General features: G+C 42.8%; 2 protein-coding genes across 10 annotated transcripts in view; one reads left to right on the top strand and one right to left on the bottom strand.

Moving 5' to 3' along the window:
• The window catches only part of zmp:0000000755 (phosphofurin acidic cluster sorting protein 1), a 51,305-nt gene extending 31,577 nt beyond the window's left edge, over window positions 1-19,728 (top strand). For 2 of the 9 annotated variants that reach the window (XM_042737651.1, XM_042737645.1), the window contains 6 exons: window positions 15,467-15,509; window positions 16,214-16,256; window positions 16,456-16,594; window positions 17,016-17,239; window positions 17,369-17,482; window positions 18,414-19,728. In XM_042737651.1, the coding sequence (XP_042593585.1) occupies window positions 15,467-15,509; window positions 16,214-16,256; window positions 16,456-16,594; window positions 17,016-17,239; window positions 17,369-17,482; window positions 18,414-18,529 (679 nt within the window). In that variant the 3' untranslated portion in view covers window positions 18,530-19,728. Of the gene's footprint in view, window positions 1-15,466; window positions 15,510-16,213; window positions 16,257-16,455; window positions 16,595-17,015; window positions 17,240-17,368; window positions 17,483-18,413 lie in introns of those variants that run through there. The other 7 variants (XM_042737646.1, XM_042737649.1, XM_042737648.1 and 4 more) reach the window with 5 other exon arrangements.
• A 2,675-nt stretch (window positions 19,729-22,403) lies between these two features.
• Window positions 22,404-27,293, bottom strand: part of mrpl2 (mitochondrial ribosomal protein L2) — a 5,340-nt gene continuing 450 nt past the window's right edge. Inside the window, exons 3-7 of the mRNA XM_042737643.1 lie at window positions 27,178-27,293; window positions 26,526-26,667; window positions 26,230-26,456; window positions 25,143-25,216; window positions 22,404-22,702 (exon numbers count right to left, since the gene is read on the bottom strand). The exon at window positions 27,178-27,293 is cut by the window's right edge and continues 50 nt beyond it. Of these exons, the coding sequence (XP_042593577.1) occupies window positions 22,493-22,702; window positions 25,143-25,216; window positions 26,230-26,456; window positions 26,526-26,667; window positions 27,178-27,293 (769 nt within the window). The 3' untranslated portion in view covers window positions 22,404-22,492. The remainder of the gene's footprint in view (window positions 22,703-25,142; window positions 25,217-26,229; window positions 26,457-26,525; window positions 26,668-27,177) is intronic.

Below are 27,293 nucleotides of genomic sequence, written 5' to 3'. Positions count from 1 at the left end.
AGCACTAGCACACTAGCACACAAGCACACACAACACACACATGTCACGCACGGCACATCAGCACTGCACAGCATGATATTCACTTCAGCGACAACAACCAATTCACACACAACACCCACACACACACTACACACAAACCACACTCTACAGCTAACACATGGGTGGTGGGGGACAACAACAACCATGTCACTGGACACACTGTGGTGTGCGCATTCACATTCACGACCTTCGCACTCACATCAGAGAGTCAGCGCACGCACTACACACGCACAGGCACCCACTACTTTCATCACGCTGACACACACAGCATTTCAGCGAAACCACACATCACATCACACATTCACACGGGCAACTGCACGTCACTACAGAGAGTCATCACACACACACACAGACCTCACACCCTACATGTCCCACATATCATTATATATTTATAATATAAAATTTACATCTAAATTTATATACCGAACATCATTGTATTTATGTATAATATTTTTAATATATAAACAACATTTTTCTGGGAAAAATATCCGGCGGACAGTTTGTGTTTATATATACGTAATAATATTACACCGTAAACAGCACATTTATTATGTATCCACATCAAGTTTGACTTTAGGTGTGATTAATTGTTTGGCGCCGCAACTACTAATAAATATTCATGTAACAGATGGCACCATATTCATGAGTATGCATTCTTATGAAACTGATAAAGGTTCCCACATATTGTAAGTTTCCAGTTATTTGATAAGAGAATATTAATTTTTTACATCTGTTGATGATGAAGTCAGGTTGGGGATGACTTACACACACTTATATTTCTCCTCCTTGCTAAAAGGCAAAAGTCTTGTTTTCTATCTTTAGTTAGTCAAACGTGGTGCTTCTCTTGTATTTCAGAATCAGTTGCAAAAATCATAAATTAATCTGGCTGATTGTGAAATATGACAAACTAGAGTGCTCTAGCTGCAGTTTTGAACATGAGGCTAGAACGTGTTTTAGATCTGGCTGGCTGATGGATAGTGTTTTGTCATCTCTTGGTTGCATCGGATCTGCTCTGACTTTAATGAATGTGAAGTCTCAGCTGAATCAGTATCAGTTCCTTTACTCGTCCGCGCCGCTTGTTTTGAAAGCAAAAACATCAAGGTGTACATTTTTTTTGAAAAAAAAAAAGAGTGACGACCTGCTGACAGCAGTTTGTGTGGAGATGATTGATCTGAAATCTGTGATGAAGCGTCCGTCTCTCTTTCTCTCATCTGCTCATCTGTCTGTGCCTGGCTCTAATTGACGGGGGCTCTGTGCTGTGCTGGCTCTGCGCTCCCAGTCGTCTCTCCTCACCGTCGCTGTGTTTCCTACATTATTTCAAGAGGAACGAGCCGCGCCGCTCTGACTCTGTGACTCTTTGACTTTCTGACGCAGAAGCAGCTCTAAACGCACACCCGCTGGCTTGTCCCACAATGAAGTGTGTGTCGTTGCCTGCGGGTCACATATGGACACTCTCTCCATCATTTACTGAGACTCTGTATACACACGCGGGTGTTAAAACTGTTTCCTCTGTGAATCTCTCACTGTGTTTACTGCAGGAGGCTGCATGCAGAGCATCATGGGATATTGATGGGTCATGTGTGTCCGGTGGGAACTCATCAAGAGCTGAGTCCGGCAGCGGTCACAGCAGTGCACAGTTACACATTGCACACTGATCTGGATTTCTGCCGCAGTGTTTGCAGTGAGGGCACGCGGTCTTTGTGGTAGCTGAGGGACCTGCTAGTGTTTATGACCTCCAGTAAAGCGGAGTAGGCAGGGGTCCCCGCGGGTAGTGCGCTCTGCAAGGTCACATCCATGAAGACAGACGATCTCCAGCATGAAAAAAAAAACAGAGCGAGTCGGCGCACGATTCAGGTCTGTGGACAGGGGCGAGTGTTCGCCCGAGCAGCCTCTTCGTCACACAGGTAGGGGATCAGACCTCTGCCATCCCTAGACCAACACTATTGGCATGTCACCTGGTATTCGCTGGCACAATCATCAGACAGATGACTTTACAGTGGAGCGATTTAGCGCACAGCCTCACTGCTGAGGATCACATCACACATTGTATTTGTGGGAATGTGTGTATGTGTAGAAGAGGGGTAGTTAGACTGTGTGTGTTTGTGTTGGTTGCTCAGGTGTGCCCGGAATCAGTGTAGATCAGTGAATCAGATCCTGATACTTGCAGACGAGAGACTGCCAGAGCATCCTCCTCATCAACGGCTCAGTGACTGGCAGGGCTGCAGGTTGTTTTCACTATGTGTGTGTGTTGAGTGTGTGATGGTGTGTATTGTGGGCACGTGTGTGTGTGTGTGTGTGTGGTCACGTGTGTGTTCACCACGCGGGTGTGTGTTGTGTTCTAACAGTGTGTGTTGGTCGACGGTGTGTGTGTGTACATGGTGTTCCCGTGGGGGGTTGCTTGTGTGTGTAGGTGGGGGGCGGGGTGTTGTGGTTGTTAGTGTGGGTTATAGGTTTTATTAGGGGGGAGGTGTGGGTGTGTATGTTTGTGGCTGTTTGTGGTGTGCGGGGTTGGTGTATGGTGGGGTTGGGGTGTTTTCCGTGCTAGTGTGTGTGTGGTTCAGCACGTGTGCTGTTGTGTTGTTGGGTGTGGTGTGTGTTGGGGTTCAGTTGTTGTGTGTGTTGTATGTGTGTGTGTTGTCGGGTGTTGGTGGGTATGTGCTGTGGTGTGTTGTGTGTGAACAGACTGTGTAGCCGTGTATCAAAGTGTGATAGTCTCAGCACACACACATCATAACACGATCGTGAAACCCTGATTCAGCGGTTGTGTGCTGTTTCTGTGTGTGTGTGTTTCACATACACTGGTGTGGGTATCGTGTGTAGTGTGTGTTGCATGGTAAAGCGAATGGTGTGTGGGTGGTGTGGTGTTCATAGGTGTTTACACTGTGTGTTCACGTGTGTATGTGTGTTGCACAAACTGTTGTGTGTGTCTGTGATGTGTGTGTTCACACATGTTGTGTGTGTGTGTGTGTTCAACGACGGTTTGGGTGTTTGTGTGTGTGTGTGTGTCACACTGGTGTGTGGATGTTGTTCACATATGACCGACTGGTTGTGTGTGTGTGTGTGTTCACGATTCACCGTGTTGTGTGTCTTGTTGTGTTCACGCCTGTTGTATGTATGTGTGTTCATCGTGTGTGTGTGTGTGCTGTGTGTTTGTGTTCACGCGGTGTGTGTGTGTGTTTTAGTGTCAGGGCCGTGTGTGTGTGTGTGTGTGTTTGTGTGTTTGTGTGTGTGTGTCTCACACTGTGTGTATGGTGTGGGGCGTGTTCTTTGTGGTGTGTGTGTATTTGTATTGTGTGTGGTTCATATGTGTGTGTATGGTGTGTGTGTGTGTATGTTCACATGTACATGTGTGTGTGCGTTTGTGTGTATGTTGTGATGGTGAATCCACCTCATTCAAAAAATCTGTCACAATCCTGTGGCCTCAAGAACAATAACCGCCTTCTTGCCTAAATGACTGATGGCCGGCGTTCCCTCACGTTTATATTGACTATAATCTCAGCTTTCATCAACACTAAGTGCTTATCAAGCTAAGCGTAAACCTCAGGATCTTGGCCTGTTTTCTTCACTCTGGGACCTGCGACTGTGGATTCAAGACTTTCTCCATCCGTGGCAGAGCCTTCAAGTGGTGACAGTAGTGTCAGTTCACTGTCGGCTCCGGAGGCGCTTCGCATGCTAGCCTCCTAACGTAGGAGGGGGCCCCACAGGGCTGTTGTCGCTAGTCCCCTCTCTACTGCTCTCTACACACATGACATTCTGCGTGTCTGGGCGCCATACGAGCTCCCTTTTATTATCAAAAAAAAATCCTGGTGAATACTGGTGGTGGTCTGGGGCGCGGGTAGAATCATATCCAACAACAATGAGACCACAATAACTTGGAATGAGGTGAAGGAAAGTAACATCATGTGCGAGGGATGAGCACTCGCGTCCTTGCTTCATTGAATGTGAGCTCAAACTAACAGAGCTGATTGTTGACTTCAGGAATAGGCATGCATAGACGCTACACGCCCTCTCTCCAGTTTATCAGCGGGAGCCTCCTGTGGAGAGGGTGATGTGGCAGTTTTGAAATAGAATACCTTTGGAGTGTAGCTATCTCTGAGGACCTCACTTGATCTGGCACCCATGCAAAAAAAAAGCGGAACCCCCGCACAGGGAGGAGCAAGCTCAGGTGATAAAGCCTAATTCTACAAGACTGTACCATCTGCGTCAGGCTGAGGAAATTCAGGGTTCTCACCGGCAATATCCTGAAACTTTCTATTCTAGGCCATAGAAAGTGTACTGTGACCTCATGTGTATCCAGTGTGGTATTGTAATGCAGCTGCCGCATGATCTGCAAGCTCTAGCGAGAGTTTTTAGTATGGGGCTGACCGTAGATGCTTGGCAAAATAAGAGGTCGGGGCCACAAAATCTCAAGACTTTCCAATCACACGCTAGATACTTTCTGTTCACACGTCCTGGCTGCCATTCTGGAGAAACGCTTACCGGAGTCCTGATAGGAGCAAAACTGATAGATCTTAGCGAAGCTATATTTCCCATCAGGGCTCGCTAAACTCAGGCTCTCTTAACCATCTACATTACTTCATCAACACACTTTCATTTGCAATCCTCGTTACATTGACATTGTCGCTGCACACAGCACTTTCTGGTTTCATTGCTGGGGCTATGTAGACCTACCTGGCCGAGAATCTCGTTGTACTTGCACGGTTCACATTCTTCTCTGTACAGTACCTCAGCATATTCCTACTTCACGTCTACATTCCTGTTTCTTTAAAATATTTATTATATACATTCTCCTTCTAAGATGTGTGATGTGTGTGTGTGTTTCATGTGTGAGCCTCCTACTCCTGGCAGCTCAAACAGTGGATCATGGTTTTAGATTCCCATTTTAAGTGCATAACTGGTGAATACAGAGTGGACATATCACTTCGTGATCGGATATAAATCATCCTGCCAATATGCAAAAAAAAAGAAATGTAAATCTAGACATGAATTTCTGCATAGTAATTACGATTATTTTATTATTTCTCTCATGTCCAAATATTTTATGCATGCAATGCATGCTGTGTTTATGATGCATTAAATTTTAATGTGCATGTAAAAAAGGCTACAGGAAAAAAAGTTTCTTCTTTCTTTTGTTTCTCTACATTGACGCTCTATAGTGTCTCATCACCATACATTAGGGACATCATGATATAACACAGAATTATGATGTTATGATGTGAGTGCGCATTATTTCTGATGTTTTTGTTCGAAAAGAATCGTGTTAAATAACGTCATGTTGTTGTTGATCGTTCAGTATGTGGAGGAATGGTGTCCTGCATACATGCTCATCCTGCATCGTGTCCACTTCTCTCCGCCTCTGTATCGTCGCAGGGCCACATTTTCACAACCATCGTCACGTCGCATTCAGAGATTGTAGTGCTGACACACACGTCACCATGCTTGGCACGGAAGCACGCACACACACTCACTGGCCGGCTCCTCCACACATGCAGTAGCACGGCTGCCTAAGCACATCCAGTCCCCGCACTCCGGGGCAGCACATTATCTATTCGCCCTGTTGCACACTGAGATCGCAAACGACTCATGGCCGCAGAGTCGCTCACACTCACGCGCGCAAGAGAAGTTGTGCCCGTTCCACTTCGCGTCCTGGGGGCATCGCACACCGGTACACGATCAGCGGTCACAAAAATACAGAGCAAGCTCAAGCACACGCAAACACTCATACACAAGGCATCGGCTCACAGGCTTAGTTGAATTGCGGGTTGTCACCACGATACTTGCTCCTGCGACTCTCACGTTGACGTCGGTCACCCCGTGCTGCGCGTTGACGGGATCGCTCCCATCATGTCGAGGTCGCACTCTCGACTCTCTCAATGCACTCACAAACGACTTCATGGGCGACACTCTTACCCTGTTGGCACACTGTCACAGGCGACTTAGCACCTCACTCATAGTGCTCTCGGCAAGCACGGTCCTTACACATGCTGCAGGCATCTTACGCCTTAACAGCACCTTATCATGCACATTAGTGGCTCTAAGCATACAGCTGCCACAAGCTTCACACACTCTCGAAAGACGCTGTCGCATGCACACGTCCGGCGGGGGCACAATGCTTCACGCTAAGGCAGCATGAACAGCACACTTGCTCATGGTCAAGCATGCTGTCACGCTGACCATGTCGATGTCATGCTTAAGCATCACAAGCTCACACCTTAAAGTCACATGATGGCTCCGCATAGGGTACGCTACAAGTCAGTCAAGAACGCAGCAAGCTCAGCACACTGTCACTCTTCACAGCACCACTTGCTGGACAGGCCGGCAACCCTGCAGGCAAACATCAAGCACATATATCAAATCGTAGCTGAAGTTGCATCACGCTATCATGCCGCACGAGCTTCAATCAGCTACACTGCACAACACCCCACACCCCACTCTCACGGGCACAGTTCAGGGCGACGCTAAGGCTGGCATTTACGACTGCAGGTTCGTCGGATGGCCACAACATCACGGTCGATTCTGACTATATGCTGATGCTTTTGAGCTGCCGCGCTTATATCATCCTTTTAAAAGTGACCGCGTATCTGATTTATTGGGGCCTTAGCACTATACGCACTGCTGAAACTACCAAAGCATAGACGTTCTTGCCCGGAAAAGGCCAGTAAAACAGCAGCGAAATACATGGATCAGATGCAAATAAAATTAAAAATACAGTGTATTTGAGCGGTTTATGCCACATATTTTGAAAAGGTCAACAAAAAACATTTGCAATAAGCATTGGTCTCACCGTTACGGCGAGAATAAAAGAGGACTCCTTAAAAGACATGAAACGCCTCCGGCATTGTGTGCTCGCATCTGTGTGTATCTTCCTTCGTCCTCTATCTAGCTGTCTATAATAAAGTCCATGTGATCCTCCGTTGGTGGTGTCTGCACGCTGAGTTGACGTTCACTTTTTTTAATGACGTACGACTCGCATTTAGCTAGGTTAATATCCGATTTGTCTTGCTTACATGGGCACACACGCAATACTGCGACGTATCCGATTCATATTGCCGATTTATTAGCTTCCACATATGAATGGGGGCCTGAATCAGATCTGAGAAAATCGGAATCCATGCGGTTTTTTTCCCTGGCTTACACGTCTCACCGTTCATAATTCCGATCTGTTGCCACTGAGAGGAAAAAATCGGACTAATAATGGGTGCACTTGAACGCATGCAGTGTAAAATGGGGCCTAAAGCGGTGGTGGGTGGAGAAATTATAGAGAAATGTAATTACTTTATTTAGTCCAAAGATGGTCTGTAAAATTGAGCCAAAGGTATTGATAAAAAGCAGTCATTTTATATGTTACTTAAGATTTCTATTTAAGAGAAATGTGTTCTTATTCATTGCTGAACTTTCTGTTATATCAAAAGAAGACCTGGAATTACTATGCTGGCAGGCTCTTCACATAATTCATCGAAATATACATGGTTTTTGGGGAGTTAAATCTCCGGGTATTGAGAAAATGATTTATGAAGGATCATGTGGACTGGGATAATATGCTAAAAATTCTCAGTGCTTTGAATTATATTCAATTTATAAACTTTATTTTAAATAGTAACAGCATTATATCGGCAATATGACTCTTTTTATGGTATTTTTAAATTAATAAAATTCATGGTTTGGTGAGCAGAAGAGACTTCTTTAAACCAACCATTTAAAGTCCTTCCTGCTTCAAGAAACTTTTGAGCTGGTAGTGTAGTTAATTGCTCATTCGTTACAGTGCCTGTCATTATTATAGTGTCCTGTTAGCTCCCTCCTCTATCAGCTGTGACTGGAAACGCTGCAGGAGCTCCGCCGCGACACTAAAACATGTGGCTAGTGGCAGGGTATCAGAGCTATTTCTCAGTACAGTGGCTGCGGGCTTCTTGCGTAGAGCAGGCTTGCCACCAAGACGCTCTGATTGGCTTGTAGCTACATTCATCCGAATTCCTTCATCATCACCCTGATCGGTGAGGTGGCATTAGCTCGTAGTGCTGCTTCTACATGTGTCCGGATCGGCGTGTTTACACACGCTCAGTCATCTGTGACTGTCTCTGTTGCAGTGTTGCCGCATGCCTCTGCTCAAGTATAGTGTCGATGGCGTTCGACCAGTAAGTTCTGGTGCAGTATGTTCATGAGGGATCCGTCTGCTGGGGTAGCTGTTCTTGGCCGCCTCATATTCTCTCTAGGCGCAGGATACTGGACATGATGTGTGTCAGGCGAGCCGCTGGGATGTGTTTGTTACAAGATTGGGCTTGTCAGTGAGAGAGGATAGATGTGAGGTAGTGTCTTTCTGTCATCAATAGATCTCAGTTTCCCATCAGATCCCTGCTCTTACTTTCTGATGTTCTTATACTTGTGTCGGCGCTTGGCAGGCACATGAAGCAGTCATTCAGTAGCACAGTGTTATATTGTATCAATAGTACTAACAATACATTGTATGAGTGCACAATGACTAATCATTTTTCCTTTTATGACAAAAAGCATTAGATATCCATAAGTAAAGATCAGGTTCCATGAAGATGATTTTGTAAATTTTCCTACCATATAATATACTCAAAAGCTTAATTTTTTGATTGCGTAGTAATAATGTCACCTTGCTAATAACTTCTAGATTGAACAACGTTAAGAGATGATTTGCTCATATTTAGATTTGTTTTGCTCTCCAGGATCAGGATCAGGGATTTTCACATAGTTGTATCTCAGACAAATTATTGTCCTCCTAACACAACGGCACTAGCATCAATGGAGAGATTATTTATATCAGGCTTTCAGGTGATTGATGCATAATCTCAATTTTTAAAAAAAATTTAACCCTTATGACATGCTTTTGTGGCTCAGGGTCAGAGTATGGATTTGTGATGTTAACTGCTGTCTCTCCTTCTCTCTCTCTGCTCCTCTCTCACGGCGCGTATTCTCTCTCATGCTCGACATGCAGGACCCTGTGATCCCCTCATCGGACAGCTCCTCCTTATCTCTCTGGAGAGAATCCGGTCTCATCAGTTCTGCTCTCTCACGCTCGCTCACTTCTGCTCCTACAGGTAACACTGTCTGATGTAAGCTGGACGATGGATGTGTCGTGACCGCTAGCTCTCTGCGAGAGCGATGTCGTCTCACGTGGACGTTTTCCCATCTCTGAAGCCATGCTTCACCTACAGACAGAAGCGAGTGTACGTTCTCGAGTGCGGTGTGGTGTGGTGAGTGTGAGTGGGGAGGGTGCGTTTGTCTGCGTGAGCTGGTGCGTGGTGAGTGTGTGGAGTGTGCGTTTGATGGGTGAGTTTGTGTGGTGTGAACGGTAGGTGAGCTGTGCGTGGAGTGCGTGTGCTGGTTGAGTGGATCCCGTGTGAGTGTGCGGAGTGAGGGTGAGTCGTGTGCGTCGGGTGAGGGTGTCTGTTTGTCTTGTGAGGTTTTGGAGTGTGTAGTGGCGAGTGTGAGTGCTGGCGTGTGAATGTGAGTGTGTGAAGGTGCTGGTATGTTCGTTGTGCTGTTGGTTGTGAGGGTGAGGTGTGTGTGTGTTGTGGATTGTGCGTGTGTGCGTGGTGAGGGAGGTGAGTGTGATTTGGTGTGATGTGTGAGTTGTGGCGTGTGTAGGTGTTAGTGGTTGTGCGTGTGACGTGTGACAGTTGCTATGTGAGGGTGAGTGTGAGTGATGTGAGGGTGAGTAGGGAGTGTGCGTGTGCGTGTTAGTGTGTTTGTGAGTCGTGCACGTGTGCGTGTGTAGTGGTGATGTGGAGTGGTGTGTGTGTGTGTGAGTGTGATCGTGCGTGTGAGGGTGATGTGAGTGTGAGTGTGCGTGTGAGCGGTAGACGTCGTGAGAGGGTGATTGTGGCTTGTAGGGTCGTTGTGAGGGTGATGGGTGAGCGTGAGTGTGTGTGTGTGTGAGGGTGGAGTGTGATGTGTCATGTGCGTAGTGAGCCGGAGTCGCGTGTTACGTGCAGTGTGCCCCCCCACCAAGGCAGAATAGTGAGTGTGTGTAGAAGTCGGGTGCGAGGTGCGGTGTGCAGGTGAGTGTGAGAGTGTGTGAGTGTGAGGTCGTCGTGTGCGGGTGGAGTGTGAGTGATGTGAGCGTCGATGTGAGTGTGCAGTTTTGTTTGTCGAGGGTGAGTGTGTGAGTGTGAGTGTGAGCGTGTGAGGTGTGAGTGTTGAGTGAGTGTGATTGTGATGTGTCGAGTGGTGCAGTGTATGAGGGTGAGTGTGAGGGTGGAGTGGTGTTGAGTGTGCGTTGTGCGTGGTGAAGGGTGGAGGAGTGTGAGTGTGTGAGTGATGATGTGCGTAGTGGTAGGTGATGTGAGTTGGTGAGGGTGTTAGGAGTGAGTCGTGCGTGTGAGGGTGGAGTGTGAGTGTGTTAGTGTGAGTGTGAGTGTGAGTGTGCGTGTGTCGTGTGATGGTGATGTGCGAGAGTGTGAGTGTGAGTGTGAGGTGTGCGTGGTGATGTAGTGTGATGTGTGTGAGTTGGTGAGTCGTGCGTTGGAGTGTGAGTGGCCATGGTGTGGAGTGTGAAGTGTGAGTGTGCAGTGTGTCGTGGTGAGGGTGTAGTGTGTGTGTTGTGAGGGTGAGTGATGTGTTGTGTTGTGTGTTGTGTGATGTGTGGTGCGTGGTGGCGTTTTTGTGTGTTGTGTGTCGTCAAGCTAGTGTTTGTGTGCACGATATCAGGACACTAACTTTGCTATTAATGCCCATGGGGATGTGCACAGGTATTACGTAAGGAGAGGTGTGACTATGTAGGAACATTAACCGCCATGTCGCCCATGTTTTTCAAAACGCTTATAAACCATAGCAGTATTAGTTTTTGTGAGAAAGTAAAAAAGGGAGTGCAGTCATAGTTTTTCTGTGTAAGGGGAGTAGGCTTAGGTGTAGGGGTTCGGTTGTAGGGGCGATAGAAACTTGGATTTATATCATGACGTATGCAGAATGTCTGCATCGAAATATCAGCATTGGGCAGGGCAAATTGTGCTCAGATTTGAGTGTCTGAATAAAGATTGAGGCTGTTTTTCTCCATATTCTCAATATCGAAAACTATAGCTAACCCATAAAATCCTGATACGATCAAAAATGAGGACAAAACATAAAACATGCCAACAACACTTTTTTAGAATTTAAGAAAATATTGTATAAATATCAAAAATTAGAACCTGTTCCATTTAAATAAAGGTAGTTGTTGTGTTCGTACTATTCCTTCTTATGCGCAGACTATTAGCACTTCTTCTCGAAAGGCTCTTTCTGGGGGACAGAAGGGCGTGCCTAATGGTTAGAGAGAGAAGACTCATAAGTCCAAGTGGTGAGATGGAGGTTCGAGTCTGCAGCGCCGGGGAGCTAGGAATTGTAATGGGGGGGGGAGTGAATGTATCAATCAACGCGCTCATCTTCCACCCTTCCAGTAGCGCAGTGGTGTGGGGGGGGAAATGACACGGCAGGGGGTGAGGTGCCGTCTGTGGAGTCAACGAACTGGAACACTCACACACTACTACACACACATGCAGTCACACACACAGCAGACACTTGGCGTTTGTGGTTAACTAAGCACTTCTGGCACTCGTATTTTCCTCTCATCTTTTTGATTGCGCATTCGAAGGAGGAGCATTCTGTTATTTATTGATTTTTAGCATCAGGTACATCTGACACTCATGACTCACTGTTTTGTTTCTATATCTAGCAGGCTGATTTGGCTTTCCATCTCCAGTGCACATAGACTCGCACCTGTCATGCGGCTCCTACTGAAGGCTCTCATGATGTCACCCACTACACCACACAGCACGCTGTAAGAATCTGGCGAAATCTTCGTGAATCTAGTGTGCCGCAGGCAGTGTCCATTGTGTGTGTCATTGTCTGATCCGATACACACTCACACTGTTTAAAATCCCGGAGGGGAGGGTTTGTGTGCTGTTACTAGCTGTAGATGAAGATCATCTCCTGGTGAAGGCTCCAATTCGCTGTTGTCTCGTCTGTGACGGTCGGGGGCTCCATCTGGTCTCCGAGTCTGTTAGAGATTCGACGATATTATCGGAACCGATAAAGGAATCAGACGATAATGGCCTTAAAAATGTAAATATCGGCATCGTTCACACTCTTGAAAGCAAACTTTTGCCTTAAGAGGATTAGAATCACTGTTTTGGATCAGCTGGCAAATTTAAATTTTTTGAGTACCGGTGTATCAAGATGACTGTTCTAGGTGCCTGTCCAGGCAAGGGGCGTTGTAGTTTACACAGTTGAGCAGCTGTTGACTACTACTTGTAACAAAATGAAAAGTTGTGAGTGTTTTTTTTTTTTTTGGGGGGGGGGGGGGGGGGGGTTTTAAAAAAAAAAAAAATAGACTATTATCTCTAAAAGATTTTTTACAACTCTTGCCTTAAACCATCTACAAATGTTAAATCTTAAAACTAATATTTTAAGGCTACAACTGACGAACTTTCTGAAAAAAGATAAATGCGTGGCGAGTTGAAATTTGTATGCTGATTTATAATTGTTTTCAAATCTTTCAATGTATGCTGTCATTATAAAATAACTTGCGATTATTATTTGATTTCTAACAAAATTAAAAATAGCTATATTTTAAATTTTCTGGCGAGGCAGGAGATTACTTGTTGGTTTGCCAAACAAAAATAAAGATTTTAATATGGGGTATCGGCTATCGGCCTAAAATGGTTGAGAAAATATCGTCTCATATCGGATATCGTCAAAATCTCAGTTATCATATCCGTGCATACCCTAGTTCTGTGTGGGTGCTTCATGAGGCTCTGCGGACCGCTGGGCTAACCTGCTCGATCGTCTCTCTACATCTCTCCTCTCTCTCTCAGCTCTCGTCTCTCTCTCTGTCTCCTCTCTCTCTTCTCTATTTTTCAGTTTCAGTGAGCTTTATTGGCATGGACTTGCACAGTACATTTCCAAGGCATTTGTCCATACATGACAAGGATAAACAAATTGTATAATAACAAAAACAAGAATAGGATCTGTAAAATAATAAGTCAATAATCTCTGTCTCTCTCAGTCCGATTGAAATCCTTCCAAACATTTTGTTGCCATTTATCGGGGTGGAATCCGATCCACTGACCACGCTGCTTGAGGGGAGAGGTTTAGAGATCAGCGTCAGTCAGTCCATTCATCATTCTCTCATCATTATCTGTCCGTTTAGGGGGGTTTTAGGGCTGCAAGTTCAGCAAACGATTATGTTTATGATGATTATCTAATGGTTATTGCAATGAGTTCAATGGACTAATCTCGATTATTTTCACACTATTAATCAGTAGGCTTTTGTTCTATTATTCAACGTTGTCCAGTTATGAAAATAATGAGTTACAAATATTCCTAGTGTGGGGTGTGCTTTGGGGGGGAGGGTGAGTGTGGGTGTTTGTGATGTTGGGGGGGGTGGGTGGGGGAGTGGAGGGGGTTTGAGGGAGTGGGGGAGTGGAGTTGGGGGCGTGTGGGGTGAGGGGGGGGTGTGTGTGAGGGGGGGGTTTTGTGTGTGTGTGTGTGTGTGTGTGTGCGTGTGGTTTGTGTGTGTTTTGTGGCGCGTTATAACCCTGTCCCCATTTTTCAAAACGCTTATAACCATACATGATTCGTTTTTTTGAGAAAGTAAAAATGCACAGAGTTTCCTGTAAGGGGTAGGCGTTAGGTGTAGGGTTGGTGTCAAGGGCGATAGAATATATTGATTATATCAGAAGCCAGCAGAAGTCATCATAGAAATTATCAGCATTTGCAGCAATTGTGCTCAGTTTGAGTGGTCTGAATAAAATTGAGCTGTTTTTTTTCTCCATATCTTCTCAATAATATGAAAACTATACAACCCATAAAATCCTGATAATCAAAAATGAATACAAACAGAAAGAAACATAGCAAACAACTTTTTTAGATTTTAAAAATATTGTATAACTATCAAATAAACTGTTCCATTTAAATAAAATTGTTTTTTTCTGACTATTCCTTCTTTACACTTCTTCACAAAGGCTCTTTCTGGGGGAAGTCGTGGCCTAATGGTTAGAGAGTAAGACTCATAATCCAAGGGTTGTGATTTTTCGAGTCTCAGGCCGGCAGGATTGTAGATGGGGGGGGAGTGAATGTACAGCGCTCTCTCCACCCTCCAGTACCACACTGAGGTGCCCTTGAAGCAAGAACTGAACACTCACCACACACACACACACACACACACACACACACAACTTGCATTGTGGTTATAACACTTCTGCACTCGTTTTACTTCTCATCTTTTGATTGCATTCGAAGGAGGAGAAGTCTGTATTTTGATTTTTACAATCAGGTATCTGACCTCTGACCTCTACTGTTCTATATCTACATGTGATTGGCTTTCCATCTCCAGTCACATGACCTTCCCTGTCATTGCTCTCATGAAGCTCTCATATGTCACACACACACACACACACCTGAAGATCTGCGGATCTTCGTGAATCCTGTGTGCCGCTGTCATTGTCTGATCCGACACACTCACACTGTTAAAAGGGTTTGTGTGCTGTACTGCTGCAGATGAAGATCATCTCCTGGTGAAGCTCCATTCCTGTTGTGTGCTGTGACGCGGCTCCATCTGTCTCCAAGTCTGTTAGAGATGCACGATATTATCAGACCGATATCAGAATCAGACGATAATGCCTTAAAATGTAAATATCGGCATCGTCACTCTTGAAGCAAACTTTTGCCTTAAAGATGATTAGATTCACTGTTTTGGATCACTGCATTTAATTTGAGAATACATGTACAAGATGATGCGTTCTAGTGCCTGTCCAGCAAGGCGTTGTATTTACACAGGGGGCGCTGTTGACCTACTTGTAACAAAATGAAAGTTGTGAGTGTTTTTTTTTTTTTTAATGAATCATTAGCTCTAAAAGATTTTTTACAACTCTTGCCTTAAACCATCTACAAATGTTAAATCTTAAAATAATATTTTAAGGCTACAACTGACAACTTTCTGAAAAAAATAAATGCAGCGATTGAAATTTAGCTGATTTATAATTGTTTTCAAATCTTTCAATGTACTGTCATTATAAAAGAACTTCATTATTATTTGATTCTAACAAATTAAAAATAGTTATATTTTAATTTTCTGTTTTGTGGATACTTGTTGTTTCCTAACAAAAATAAATATATCGGTATCAGCTATCGGCCAAAATGGGTTGAAAAATATCGGCATATCGGCAAAAATACAATATCGTGGATCCCTAGTGTCTGTGTGCTTCATGAAGCTCTGCGCCGCTCTAACTAACCTGCTCTCTCTCTCTCTCTCTCTCTCTCTCTCACCTGCTCTCTCTCTCTCTCTCTGTCCTCTCTCTCTCTCTCTCTCTATTCAGTTCAGTGAGCTTTATTGGCATGACTTGCACAGGAATAAACAATTGTATAATAAACAAAACAAGAATAGATATGTAAAATAATTAAGTAAATAATCTCTGTCTCTCTGCAGTCCTGATGAAGATTCCTGCCAAACGTTTGTGCCATTTATCGGGGTGAGATCCAGATCCACTGACACTGCTGCTGATGGGAGAGTTAGAGATCAGCTCATCCAGTCATCATCATTCTCTCATCATTATCTGTCGTTTAGGGCTGCAAGTTCAGCAGACGATTATGTTGATGAGTGATTAATCTAATGGTTATTGCAATGATTCATTGACTAATCGTCGATTATTTCACAGATTAATCAGTAGGCTTTGTTCTATTATTCAACTTTTACAGTTAGTGAAAATAATGAGTTACAAATATTCTAACTAATAGGCAATCACTTCACTTTTTATTTATTTATTTTTTTAGATGAGATCAAAAGACTGTTCGACAACAAAAATATTTGTTGACAAAGTTTTATTGTCGATAATGTGGATTAATTGTTTTAGCCCTACTGTCATTACAAACCTGCTTTCTTCTGTAAAAGAAGATATTTTGAAGAATGCTGGGAACCGAACAGCACTGGACCCCACTGACTTTCATTACAAATGATCTTCTTTTGTGACAGTCACAGGTTATGAATGCCATGAGGAGTAAATGATGGCACAGTGATCATGTTTGGATGACCCATCACTTTAGATGTATGAATGTTAATGCTGATGTAAGGAAACAGCGGTGATGGCTGTTGGTTGGACTGAATATGTAATGTTGAACAGAGCTCATGATCCTGAGTGAGTGAGTGATGATGGTGTGTGTGCTCTTGTGCCGTCAGGTGGTGAAGGTGGGGATCGTTGAACACAGTCTGTCCACATCAGGTGACATCACGCTGTCTTTCTCTCGCTCACATAAATAGATGTTACAGTCTGTGTTCACATTGCTCCGCAGCTGATTTTAACATGTTTAAAGTGATTCTGCAGTGTTCTGCTGACAGTATCAGAGCACATGCTGACTCTTTGAGGACTTGTGTGTGTGTGTGTGTGTGTGTGTGTTCATGTGGCGTCTTTCTGTTCTCAGTAGATTCTGATGATGCTATTGGTGGGAATGTGGGCGTGGTTTCCTCTCCCGTGCCGCAGTTGGCCACGCCCTACGGGAAAGAGACATGTGTGACTCCGCCCCTGTCACCCTCGGCGTGTGCGGTTTTCACTGGCGTAGGGTATGACATCATCACACCAGTGTGTGTGTGACTGTGTGAGTGTGTGAGAGTGTGAGTGTGTGTGAGAGAGAGAGAGAGAGAGAGTGTGTGTGTGAGTGAGTGAGTGAGTGTGTGTGAGAGAGAGAGAGAGAGTGTGTGTGTGAGTGTGTGTGTGAGTGAATGTGTGTGTGTGAGTGAGTGTGATCGTATTCCATGAAGATATTTTGTAATATTTCGTGATATTTTAATAAGTAATGAATAAACATCAGGTCAGGTGTGTTCTTGACATGTTTCATGGGACACTGTGTGTGTGTGTGTGTGTGTGTGTCTCTCTGTCTCTCTCTCTCTATGCGTGTGTGTGTGTGTGTGTCTCTCTCTCTATCCGTGTGTATGTGTGTGTGTGTGTCTCTCTCTCTATGCGTGTGTGTGTGTGTGTGTGTAGTTCTCCGTGCACAGGTGGAGAGCTGATGGGGCTGCAGGTGGACTACTGGACGTGTCCGAGCGGAGAGAAGAAGCGTGAGGGGGAGAAGCGTGACGTGGGTCTGAAGAACACACTGAAGAGTAACTTCCGCTCGCTGCAGGTCAGCCGTCTGCCCAGCGGTGGAGACCCCAGCGCTCCTCACAGCATGGCCATGACCGTCGTCACCAAAGAGAAGAACAAGAAAGGTGCACAACACACACAGCAGCAGGGCAGGGTTTCTCTCAGGTCCTGTAGCTGCCGTCCGTCAGCGTGTGATGGTTTAATAATAAATCTGCTTCCATACAGACGTCAGTGTTGTGCTGCGTGTCTTGCAGGGATTTTTCTGAGTAAGAAGCTGAAGGAGAAGGACGTGGATTCTAAGAGTCAGGTGATCGACGGCATCAGCCGGCTCATCTGTGCGGCCAAACACCAGCACACCATGCTCCGAGGTGATGCACGCATGCAGTTAGTTACAAATTACATGTAATTCAACAGACGGTGAACACTATTAACTGCAATGATTATATGTTGAGATTGTGCTTAAACATTGCAATTAAGTGGCAGTTAGTAACTGTATTAATTTATAGAATAACTATTAAATAATTGAAGTTTTCTTCTGCTCACCAAGCCTGCATTTATTTGATCTAAATACAGAAAAAACAGGAAAAATGTAAAATATTATTACAGTTTAAAACAGTTGTTTTCTATGTGAATTTCTGTTAAAGTGTAATTTATTTCTGTGATGTGCAGCTGTATTTTCAGCATCATTACTCCAGTCTTCAGTGTCACATGATCTTCAGAAATCATTCTAATATGATGATTTGCTGCTCAAGAAACATTTCTGATTATTATCAATGTTGAACACAGTTGTGCTGATTTATCATCAGTCTTGGAAACAGCTTAATATGTTTTTGAAAGAACTTAACTTTCTTAACTAACTTTTGTTCAGCAAAGATGTGTTAAATTGATTAACAGTAAAGCCTTATAATGTTTGTTAGGATTTATTTTTTGTTTGAATGAATTTCCTTTTTTTTTTTTTGTTTGTTTGATGAAAATATTTATTAAGCATCATAGTTTTTTCCACAAAAATGGTTTTGAAAATATTGTGCAGCAGAACTGTTTTCAACATTGATAATAATCAGAAATGTTTCTTGAGCAGCAAATCATCATATTAGAATGATTTCTGAAGATCATGTGACACTGAAGACTGGAGTAATGATGCTGAAAATACAGCTGCACATCACAGAAATAAATTACACTTTAACAGAGATTCACACAGAAAATGATTTCACAATATCAATATCAGTTTTTTCTGAATTTCTCTCCGTGTGAGCAGTCTTCCTGGAGTCTAAATTGTAAGGACTGGTGTTTGTGTTCCAGTCTGCATCGACGGCGTGGAGTGGAACGATGTGAAGTTCTTCCAGCTGGCCGCGCAGTGGCCGACTCACGTCAAGCACTTCCCGGTCGCCGTGTTCGGACACAGCAGACCCCTGTGACGGCCGGCACACTGCCACACTCTGCTCTCACACACTCATTGTGCACTAAACATACTAACAATGATTCTTTAGTACTTCTTAAGAGAAGCATAAGATATTTTGGGACACCATGAATATGAACTCAAATGCACTTTTAAAAAGCACACTATCTCTCACTCACTAGAAGATTAGTGCGTGAGGATACTTTCAGTACTTTACACAAGTGTACTTTTTTCTCTTCACCTGGGGTCCAGTGAGGAGTTCCCGTGGAAACCTGCGCCTCTGGTTGGTTATTATGAGCGTGTTTTCATTTTGACACGATAAACAGAACAGCTCATATTTCTGTGACCACGGCTGTCATCGGTCAGAGATGTTCAGGTGCTGATCAACCGTACGGCGACGGATGGCAAAGCACCTTCTGCTGATTCTGCTACTTTATAGTTTCTGTGAAATCCTGTGTAGGATGCCGTCAGGTGCATGATGGGAAGACACTGAACAGCGCTGTGTTTCTCAAAAGCGTCACGAGCTCAAGTCCATCGCAGACCCACAGAAACCAGCGGCGCTGTGATCAGTTTAGTGGATTTCTTTACCCTAATATAAACGTGTGGTGTTTTGTCGTTACACAGTGAATCTGAAACCTTTCACAGCAGATGAACCGCGAAACTCTTCACAGACGCCTCTGTTTGAGGAGCTGAGTAATGACTGAACGTGAGGCTGAGGGAAGGTTTACTCTGAAGCCGTCCGTCTCATTGATGCAGGGCTTCTGCAGGTTCATGAAGGTCAGATCAAGATAGTTTTAGACTAATAAATCAAGAAAATGTAAGGGATCAATTGAATGGTTTCTGAATGTTAATATCCCATTTTAGCAATGCTTCAGAGTTTGAAAACACAACTTCCAACAGATCATCATTACTTTTTAATTCAGTAAAAACCCGTACCTCCTGATCGTCACGCTGTAGAGTGCTTTCATGTCTTGTTTTCCAGAACAAACATCTGAAGATTCGTAAATTAAGATCAGATGCTAAATTAAACAAGTGCGTTCAGAAAAACCAGCTTCATCCAAAGAGAAAACAAGTGTCCGTTCCCCGTTGACATCATTGTTCTTTTTATTATTATCAACTCACTTGTTTGTCAGAAAACAAGACTTTATCTTGATTTCACGTCTCCAGTAAATGTAGCTTGATTTAAAAATGTTTTCATGTACATTCAGGAAATCAGGAAGAAATTGATTTTTTGCAATGCGTGCAACATTTAATGCCATGACTTCATGAGTTTAAGACTTTCTGCTCTGATTTAAGCCTTTATTTGTGAGAATCGAGCCCCGCAGGAACCCTGAACAGGACTCAGTGCATCATGGGAGATTGAGTCTGTTTTCAGTGTTCATCATTTTAGTTTTAAATCTGAAATGGAACCCTTTGTAGTGTTTTCTCCCATCCGTCCATCCATCTGTCCTGCTCTCGTCAGGTTTCAGGAGCTGGTTGGACTGACCGGATCTGAAGGGACGAGTGTGTGTTGTGTTTAATGCTGTTTTTATTTGTGATTGTTTTAATGAATGTATTGAGATGGTTAGAGTCCATTCTCATGACTGACTTCAGTGTTGTACCCGGTTTCTACTCCCGAAACAACCGCTTACAGTGAGATCACAGTTCATCAGCAGTGTTAGTACTGTCACTACAGCAGGAGTTCAGAACAGATGAGCTCCAGCACTTTGATTTAAAGAGACAGTTCACCCAAAACACAGTTTAAACCCCGATGACTGACTTTCTTCTGTGAGAAGATACTTTGAGAAATGTACCAGGGTTCTTCAGAATATCTTCCTTTTATCTTCACAGATGAAATACAGTCACACAGGTTTGTGTAATTTGAGTAAATGATTGAATGCAGATTCTGACCAGAAAAGGGTCAATTTTGTGAAATTGAATAAATAATCTCTCCATTGATGTGTGGTTTGTTAGGAGGACAATATTTGTCTGAGATACAACTATTTGAAAATCTGGAATCTGAGGGAGCAAAAAAATCTAAATATTGAGAAAATCATCTTTAAAGTTGTTCAAATGAAGTTCTTAGCAATGCATATTACTAATCAAAAATTAAGTTTTGATATATTTACGGTAGGAAACTTACAAAATATCTTCATGGAACATGATCTTTACTTAATATCCTAATGATTTTTGTCATAAAAGAGAAATGTATAATTGTGACTCATACAATGTATTGTTGTCTATTGCTACAAATATACCTGTGCTACTGATGACTGCTTCTGTGCTGCAGGGTCACATGTTTTGGGTGAAGTGTCACTATGAGCTCTGTCTGTGTGTTTGCGGTCGTGCAGATGTGTTCACGTGAAGGATTCTGTGTACGTCTGTTAGACTCCAGTGTCTCGTCGCGTGTGATTTCTGAGAGCTGTACTGAACAGATCACGTCCAGTGTTGGGAAAGATACTTTTAAAAGTGATGCATTACAATATTACAGTACTCCCTAAAAAGTATCTAATTACACTTAGTTACATTTTATGGAAAGTGATGCGTTACGTTACTTTTTAAATCTGGGCGGGGCTTGCTTGTTTGTTTTTAATATAAAAAGTTCTTCTTTTACAAATGTAAAGCTCTTTCACATCAAAAGTGAAAGTGAACACGGCTCAGGCTGAAGGAAATGTAAATTCACGTCTGTACAGTAGAGAACGAATCACATGAAGAATATAACACAGGAGAAGAAAGTACAGTACAACACTATTCAGCAATAACTAAAATGAAACAAATGTGTTATTTTTGATCATTAGTATGGTTGAATTGGATCATCGGAGGTCAGTAGCAAAGACATTAGTTAATAAAATGGGATTAAATACATGAATGATATATGTCTTATTTAACATTTATCAAACATTTAATTATTGCAAGTTTGTATAATATTCTGAGTTTGTATTTGACTGTTTTTATTGATTCTGAGGAACACTGAATGTGTTTTTGAGTAAACACATGTTCATATTTAGTCTTAGAACTACAGTGAGATCATGTTCACACACAACACTCTGCTCTTACTCCTGATCTCTGTCACCATGGCAACACCAGAGCTGTTACTCAACACATGGAAACAAAGTAACTGGAGTTAGTTATTTGAAAAAGTAACTCAAATATTTCCTTCTAAATTAAAAAGTAACACATTACTTTACTAGTTGCTTAAAAGTAATGATTGTGTAACTTGTAATGTGTTCCCCAGCACTGCTCACGTCTCATAACTCCAGATCCTCTACATGAATAATCCACCGCTGCAGCTTGCACAGAACCTCATTTTTTAATCATGTGACACTTTTTAAATGTTGTACCTTTGCATGTTTTACATTTGAAGAATGTAATGGCATTTTATAGACCTCTTCTTTCACGCTTGCACATGCAGTTGTGTTTAATAAAGTGTTTCTCCACTGAACGAGTCTGTGATTGTGTGGACAATGATCCGGACGCGTGTTCAGCGGACCGTCTGCTTTATTGTGCTGATGAGTGTTATATTAAACGATAAGTCCACTTCCAAAATAAAATGTGCTGATAATTCACTCACCCCCGTGTCATCCAAACTGTTCATGTCTTTCTTTAGTCACAAAGAAATCAAGTTTGTTCAGGAGAACATTCCAGGAGTTTTCTTCAGTGCTGCTCACCGGATTGAAGGTTATAAATGCAGTTTCAAAGAGCTCTACATGATCCCAGCCAAGGAATGAGGGCCTGCATTTGTGGTTAAAAAGTGTATAAATATGACCTTTCTTCAGAAAATGAGTGATGGTTTCGCTGGATAAGACTCTTGTTCCTCGGCTGGGGTCGTGTAGAGCTCTGCACTTTTAACCTTGAATCTGTTGTGTTTATACATTTTTTAACCACAAATGTGTCTTTATTAATAGCAATTAATAAACGTCATTTCTTTGCGACTGAAGAACGACAGACCTGAAGGTGTTGGATGACTCGGGGGTGAGTGACTGATCAGGAAAGTGTTCTGGGCTCAAGCTTTGGCTGCAGACGGCAGGTTGACGAAGCTCTTCATGGGGGGCAGCGGTCTGATCTTGCGTCCGGCCCAGCCGCCCTTCCTCTGCCACAGGCCACTGCTCGGTCTGATGCCCAGCCAGCGGTTCCGGCCCGCCTTCCCGATCACACGCTTGTTGTGCTCCACGTTTGATACTCTGCCGACCGTCACCATACAGGTCTCCAGCACCTGAGGAGACACCAGACACGCTGAGACCTCAGCAAACACCACGCTCACATACATGATGATGTTCTTCCACATGTGTGTACTGAGTTATTGCTGCAGTTTTATTTTTTCATTTGCTGATTAAAGTGATTTGACACCGTGATATCTTTATGAAGCAAATGGTTAAATTCATTCAGAACTTTGTTTCTCTGATGGCTAAGAAACAGATTCAACACATCGCTCTGAACAGACCAGACCAGACAGGTCAGTTTAACCCTCTGGAGTCTAAGGGTATTTTTGGGGCCTGGAGAAGTTTTGTCATGCCCTGACATTTGTGCTTTTTTCAGTTTCTTATAAATATCTAAATGGCTAAAGTCTAATCTCACTGTAATCAGCACAAACTAGGCTATAATAATATGTGAGCAGCATGTATGTACATGATTGTGTTTTTGAGAAAAAAAATGTTATGCGTGGTTAGTGAAAAACTAAAAAATGTTAAATCACTTGAATAAGGCAATAAAACACATATAGAAAATTGGTTCCCAGGAATTTGGAGAACTGGAGCTTGTAGCCTAGAATTTTTTTTTTCTAAATGATGTGAAAAATCATCTTGTTTACTCACTTACAGAAAACAATATATTGATTTAAATTTTCTAAGACACTTTTTTGTTGGTAAAAGTCATATGCGAGTAGGCGTCAACTATCATGAATTCACACCTGAGAAGACAAAGGCCTGCATAATGAGCTGCATAATGAGCCATTCAGTCAGCTGTGTCACTGAGAGGGGTGAGTTACAAGAAAGAATGTGAGGACAAAATAAATCTATATAATTTTATGTTTGTAGTTTATTTAGAATATATTTAATTATCCCACAACATAATTTAATATTCACTTGTGAGTGCAGTTAAACAGTTTATTAGGAACAATCAAAGCTGACTTTCAAACTGAATTTTTTGCATCATTACTCCAGTCACACAATCCTTCAGAAATCCTTTTAACAATCTTATTTTCTACTAAAAAAACATTTATTGTTATTATTATCATCATTATTTTTTTTTTTTTTTTTTTTTTTTTTTTTTTTTATTATTATTATTTTTTATTATTATTAGAATATATATATTTTTTAGGTTTTTTAGGGGGGATAAATTGAAAGAACAGCAATGATTGTTACATTTGTTACAGTTACATTTATTGTTACATTTATATTATTTACATCAAGCTTTTGAATGGTATAGTAGTGTATATTGTTATTGAAACTTCATAATATTTCACTTGATTATACATTTAGTCAGGAATTATAGTTTGGAAAAAGTCTTTGGAAAAAGTCTAACTAGTAAAATGTTTACACGTTATGTGAAAACTAGTACAAGTATATAAATAAATAAAAAGAGACTTACTCATGTTTATGATCTCTGCTGAATAAAGTGCTTCATTCTTTTTTTCTGAGGAAATCCAAATCTCAAATCCTCAACCACATCACATCTTTTTTGGGGTGAGATTATGTCTTATTCCTCTCATCGCGAAGCAAACAGTAAAATAATAAAAAACTTGAAGAACAGTCTCGCTGCGTTGTCTTCTGTTGTGTGGGCGTATTCAAAAGCCGCGCGCTTCAGTGAAACATTTGAATCTCAAAAGCGCGCTCGGCGCGGGGGCGTGGTCGCATTAGAAGATAATGAAGGAAGACGTGAAAAACGGACATCGGGTTGTTTTCATATGGATTACTTTATCACAGAATATTTGTTTTCAGCAGCACTCGTTTAGTTTAAAAGTAGACATGTCAGGCTTTCTATAGATATATCTCTCATGTCTCTTCGTTGAGTATTCACTGAGTTACAGTTCATTTTAATGACGCATTTGTATCTGAAGATCAGCGCAGACAAAGGCTGCAGACAGCACTCCTTGTTTGTTATCTTTATTTTATAAGTGCACAAAGTTTTGTTGTTATTATGTCTGTATACAAAAAAAAGTAGACCCTTTACAGATTCGATTGATGTATTGCTCTTCTCTGTACGATCAAAACTGAAAGTGTAATTTAAGTTCTTTTCGGGGTTATCAGGAGAAAATACCCCAAAACGCGTATACGCGTTAATCGACTCCAGAGGTTTAACCCTTGTGTTGTGCTGAATCCTTTACTAGTAATGTTAGTAATAACAAATCCTGGGTTCGATCTTTGTGTCAGCTTGTTTTCTGTCGATCAGCACAGGTTGTGTTTGTTTTTGGAGCTGATTGATCACACGCCTCTCAGTTTCTGAATCAGCTCCAACACAAAGCCTGTGCTAAATGAAAGAAAACAAGCTGATCAAAACTCAGATATCTGTTAATAATACAGCATAATGAGAGATGTATAGGTGATCTTTTGTAGGGTGTCATTCTTGAGTGTAATCCCCAAGAAGTACAAAAGTTATCTTTCTCTCTGACTGGAACACATCGTGCAGGCAGTAATCGGTCAGCAGAGAAGCCTCACCTGGATCTGATGTTTGGACGGCAGCTGGACGATGGCGGTGCCGTTGACTTTACGCAGCAGCACTCCACACGTTCCTGCAGACACACACACACACACACACACACACTCAGACGTCACTGTCAGCTACGAGCAGCACTCAGACCATATATCATCTGCAGTAAAATTGTAATTGTTGTTTTAACGGTGTGTGATTTGACATTATTGAGTATTATCACAAAAACCAAACAAAACCCCCGTACAGAGCGCACGCATGAAGTCTAGACTAGTGCTTTCTTTCACAAAATACATTAGATTCATCACAGATATAAGATATGGGGAAGATATGGTGTATGTACATGTATTTATTTATATTTTTAATCAATTTCACACAAAGAGTGCCGTTTTTCTCCAAAATATAACCATGATTACAAATGTGATATTGATTTTTACAACAGTTCAAAAAACAAGAAGTTAATTAAGAGGCTTTATTAAGTTTATATGTCATATTTCCTGTTTCTGCACTATCTCAACAACAGAAATAATCTCAAACACAGTCACAGCACTGTTCTGTGTCTCTGAGCAACATGACAGGGATTCGTTCCTGAATGAATCACTCGTTTAAATGATTCGGTTCAGTCTCAATGAATCACTCATTAACAGTGACTTGCTGCCACCTACTGGCGAAAGTTTATTTTTATGATTTAAATAATTTCAGATATCAGTATTCAGTGTTTTATGTTTAATATATCAGAAGAGTGTTAATGTATTAGTAACTGCAGGTTACATGTGTTCATGTCCTTCATTAAACAGTGTGTGAACATCTAAATATCTCTTCAGACGCAGCTTCACTGCAAACATTAGTTTTATTGATGCTGACTTCATTTGCTTCTAACGGCCCACATGTCTCTTTATTCTAATTCAGATTAAATGTGAGAATTTGACTCAAAAGATAAGACACTTTTAGAAAAAATAGCATTTTTATCTTTATAAAGCTATCAGTGTGAGGTGAGCAGCACACAGAACATGAGTCAGATACACAGAGTGTGTGTGTGTGTGTGTGTGTGTGTGTGTGTGTGGATGTGTGTGTGTGTGTGTGTGCGTGCTGCACCTGCGGCGCGGATGTACTGCGCTCCCTTCCCGGGGAACAGCTCCAGGTTGTTGACCAGCGTGCCGACAGGAAGAGCCCCCAGCGGGTGCGAGTCTCCCTCTTTGGCCAGAACAGCCATGCGTCCGATAGCTCCGGACGTCCGGATCAGATCTCCCGCCTCCATGTTCTCCGTGGCGATGATCCAGCGCTTGCGGCTGCCGCCGGCGACCAGAGCGATGTCAGCGGACCTGACGGAGGAGGAGACGCGAGTGAGGGGCGGAGCGAGCGGTCATGTGACCCCCGGGACGATCACTGACCTGCAGGGGTCGTATCTGACCTCCATCACCTTCTCCTCGATGGGCTGCTGCTCTTTACCCGCCTCATAGCGCAGGCGCTGGAAGTCGATCATGCGATAGCGCTGCTTGTGTCCTCCGCCGATCCGCTGGGTGATGATCTTACCTGCAGACACCAGAAGAAGCTCTCACACCTGCACCCCTGCTACAAGCTCAGCCTCACATCAGAAGGATGCTCTGCAGTGAATGGGTGCCGTCAGAATACTAGTCCATAATAACACTTCCTCCAGTTGATGAGTGTTATGTTGTGGGTGAGTAGAGAAATCTGCACAGATCAAGCAGCGTTTAAACAGCTCTAAACAAATATGTGTCTGGATTTTGATGTGAGAGACAACAGCAGATGCACTTTTTCACTGGAGGAAGTGTTATTATGGATTATAAACTCTATGTATTTGAGATAAAAACATCTTAATGCTGGATGTGTTTCAGCTTTTGTCTTCTCCAGATGTTCACTGATGGACTGGAGTGCTGTGGATTACTTGTGGATTATTGTGATGTTTTGATCAGATGTTTGGACTCTCATTCTGACGGCACCCATTCACTGCAGTGACACATGTCTCCAGGTCTGATGAGGACACGAGCATCTACATCCGGGTGATCTGAGGCACAGTCTGACCGGTGTAGTCTCGTCCTCCGGTCTTCTTCACGCCGATCGGTCGCACGGTGTACTTGTCCTTCTGTTTCCACAGGCTCCGGTTCTGCAGGTCACACGCGCTCGTCATGAAGCCGCGA

This window comes from Cyprinus carpio, chromosome B13 (genome assembly GCF_018340385.1).
Source record: "Cyprinus carpio isolate SPL01 chromosome B13, ASM1834038v1, whole genome shotgun sequence".
Classification (NCBI taxonomy): domain Eukaryota; kingdom Metazoa; phylum Chordata; class Actinopteri; order Cypriniformes; family Cyprinidae; genus Cyprinus; species Cyprinus carpio.
The sequence above is the reverse complement of the archived record's forward strand: the minus strand, read 5'-3'. Positions and strand labels throughout refer to the sequence as shown.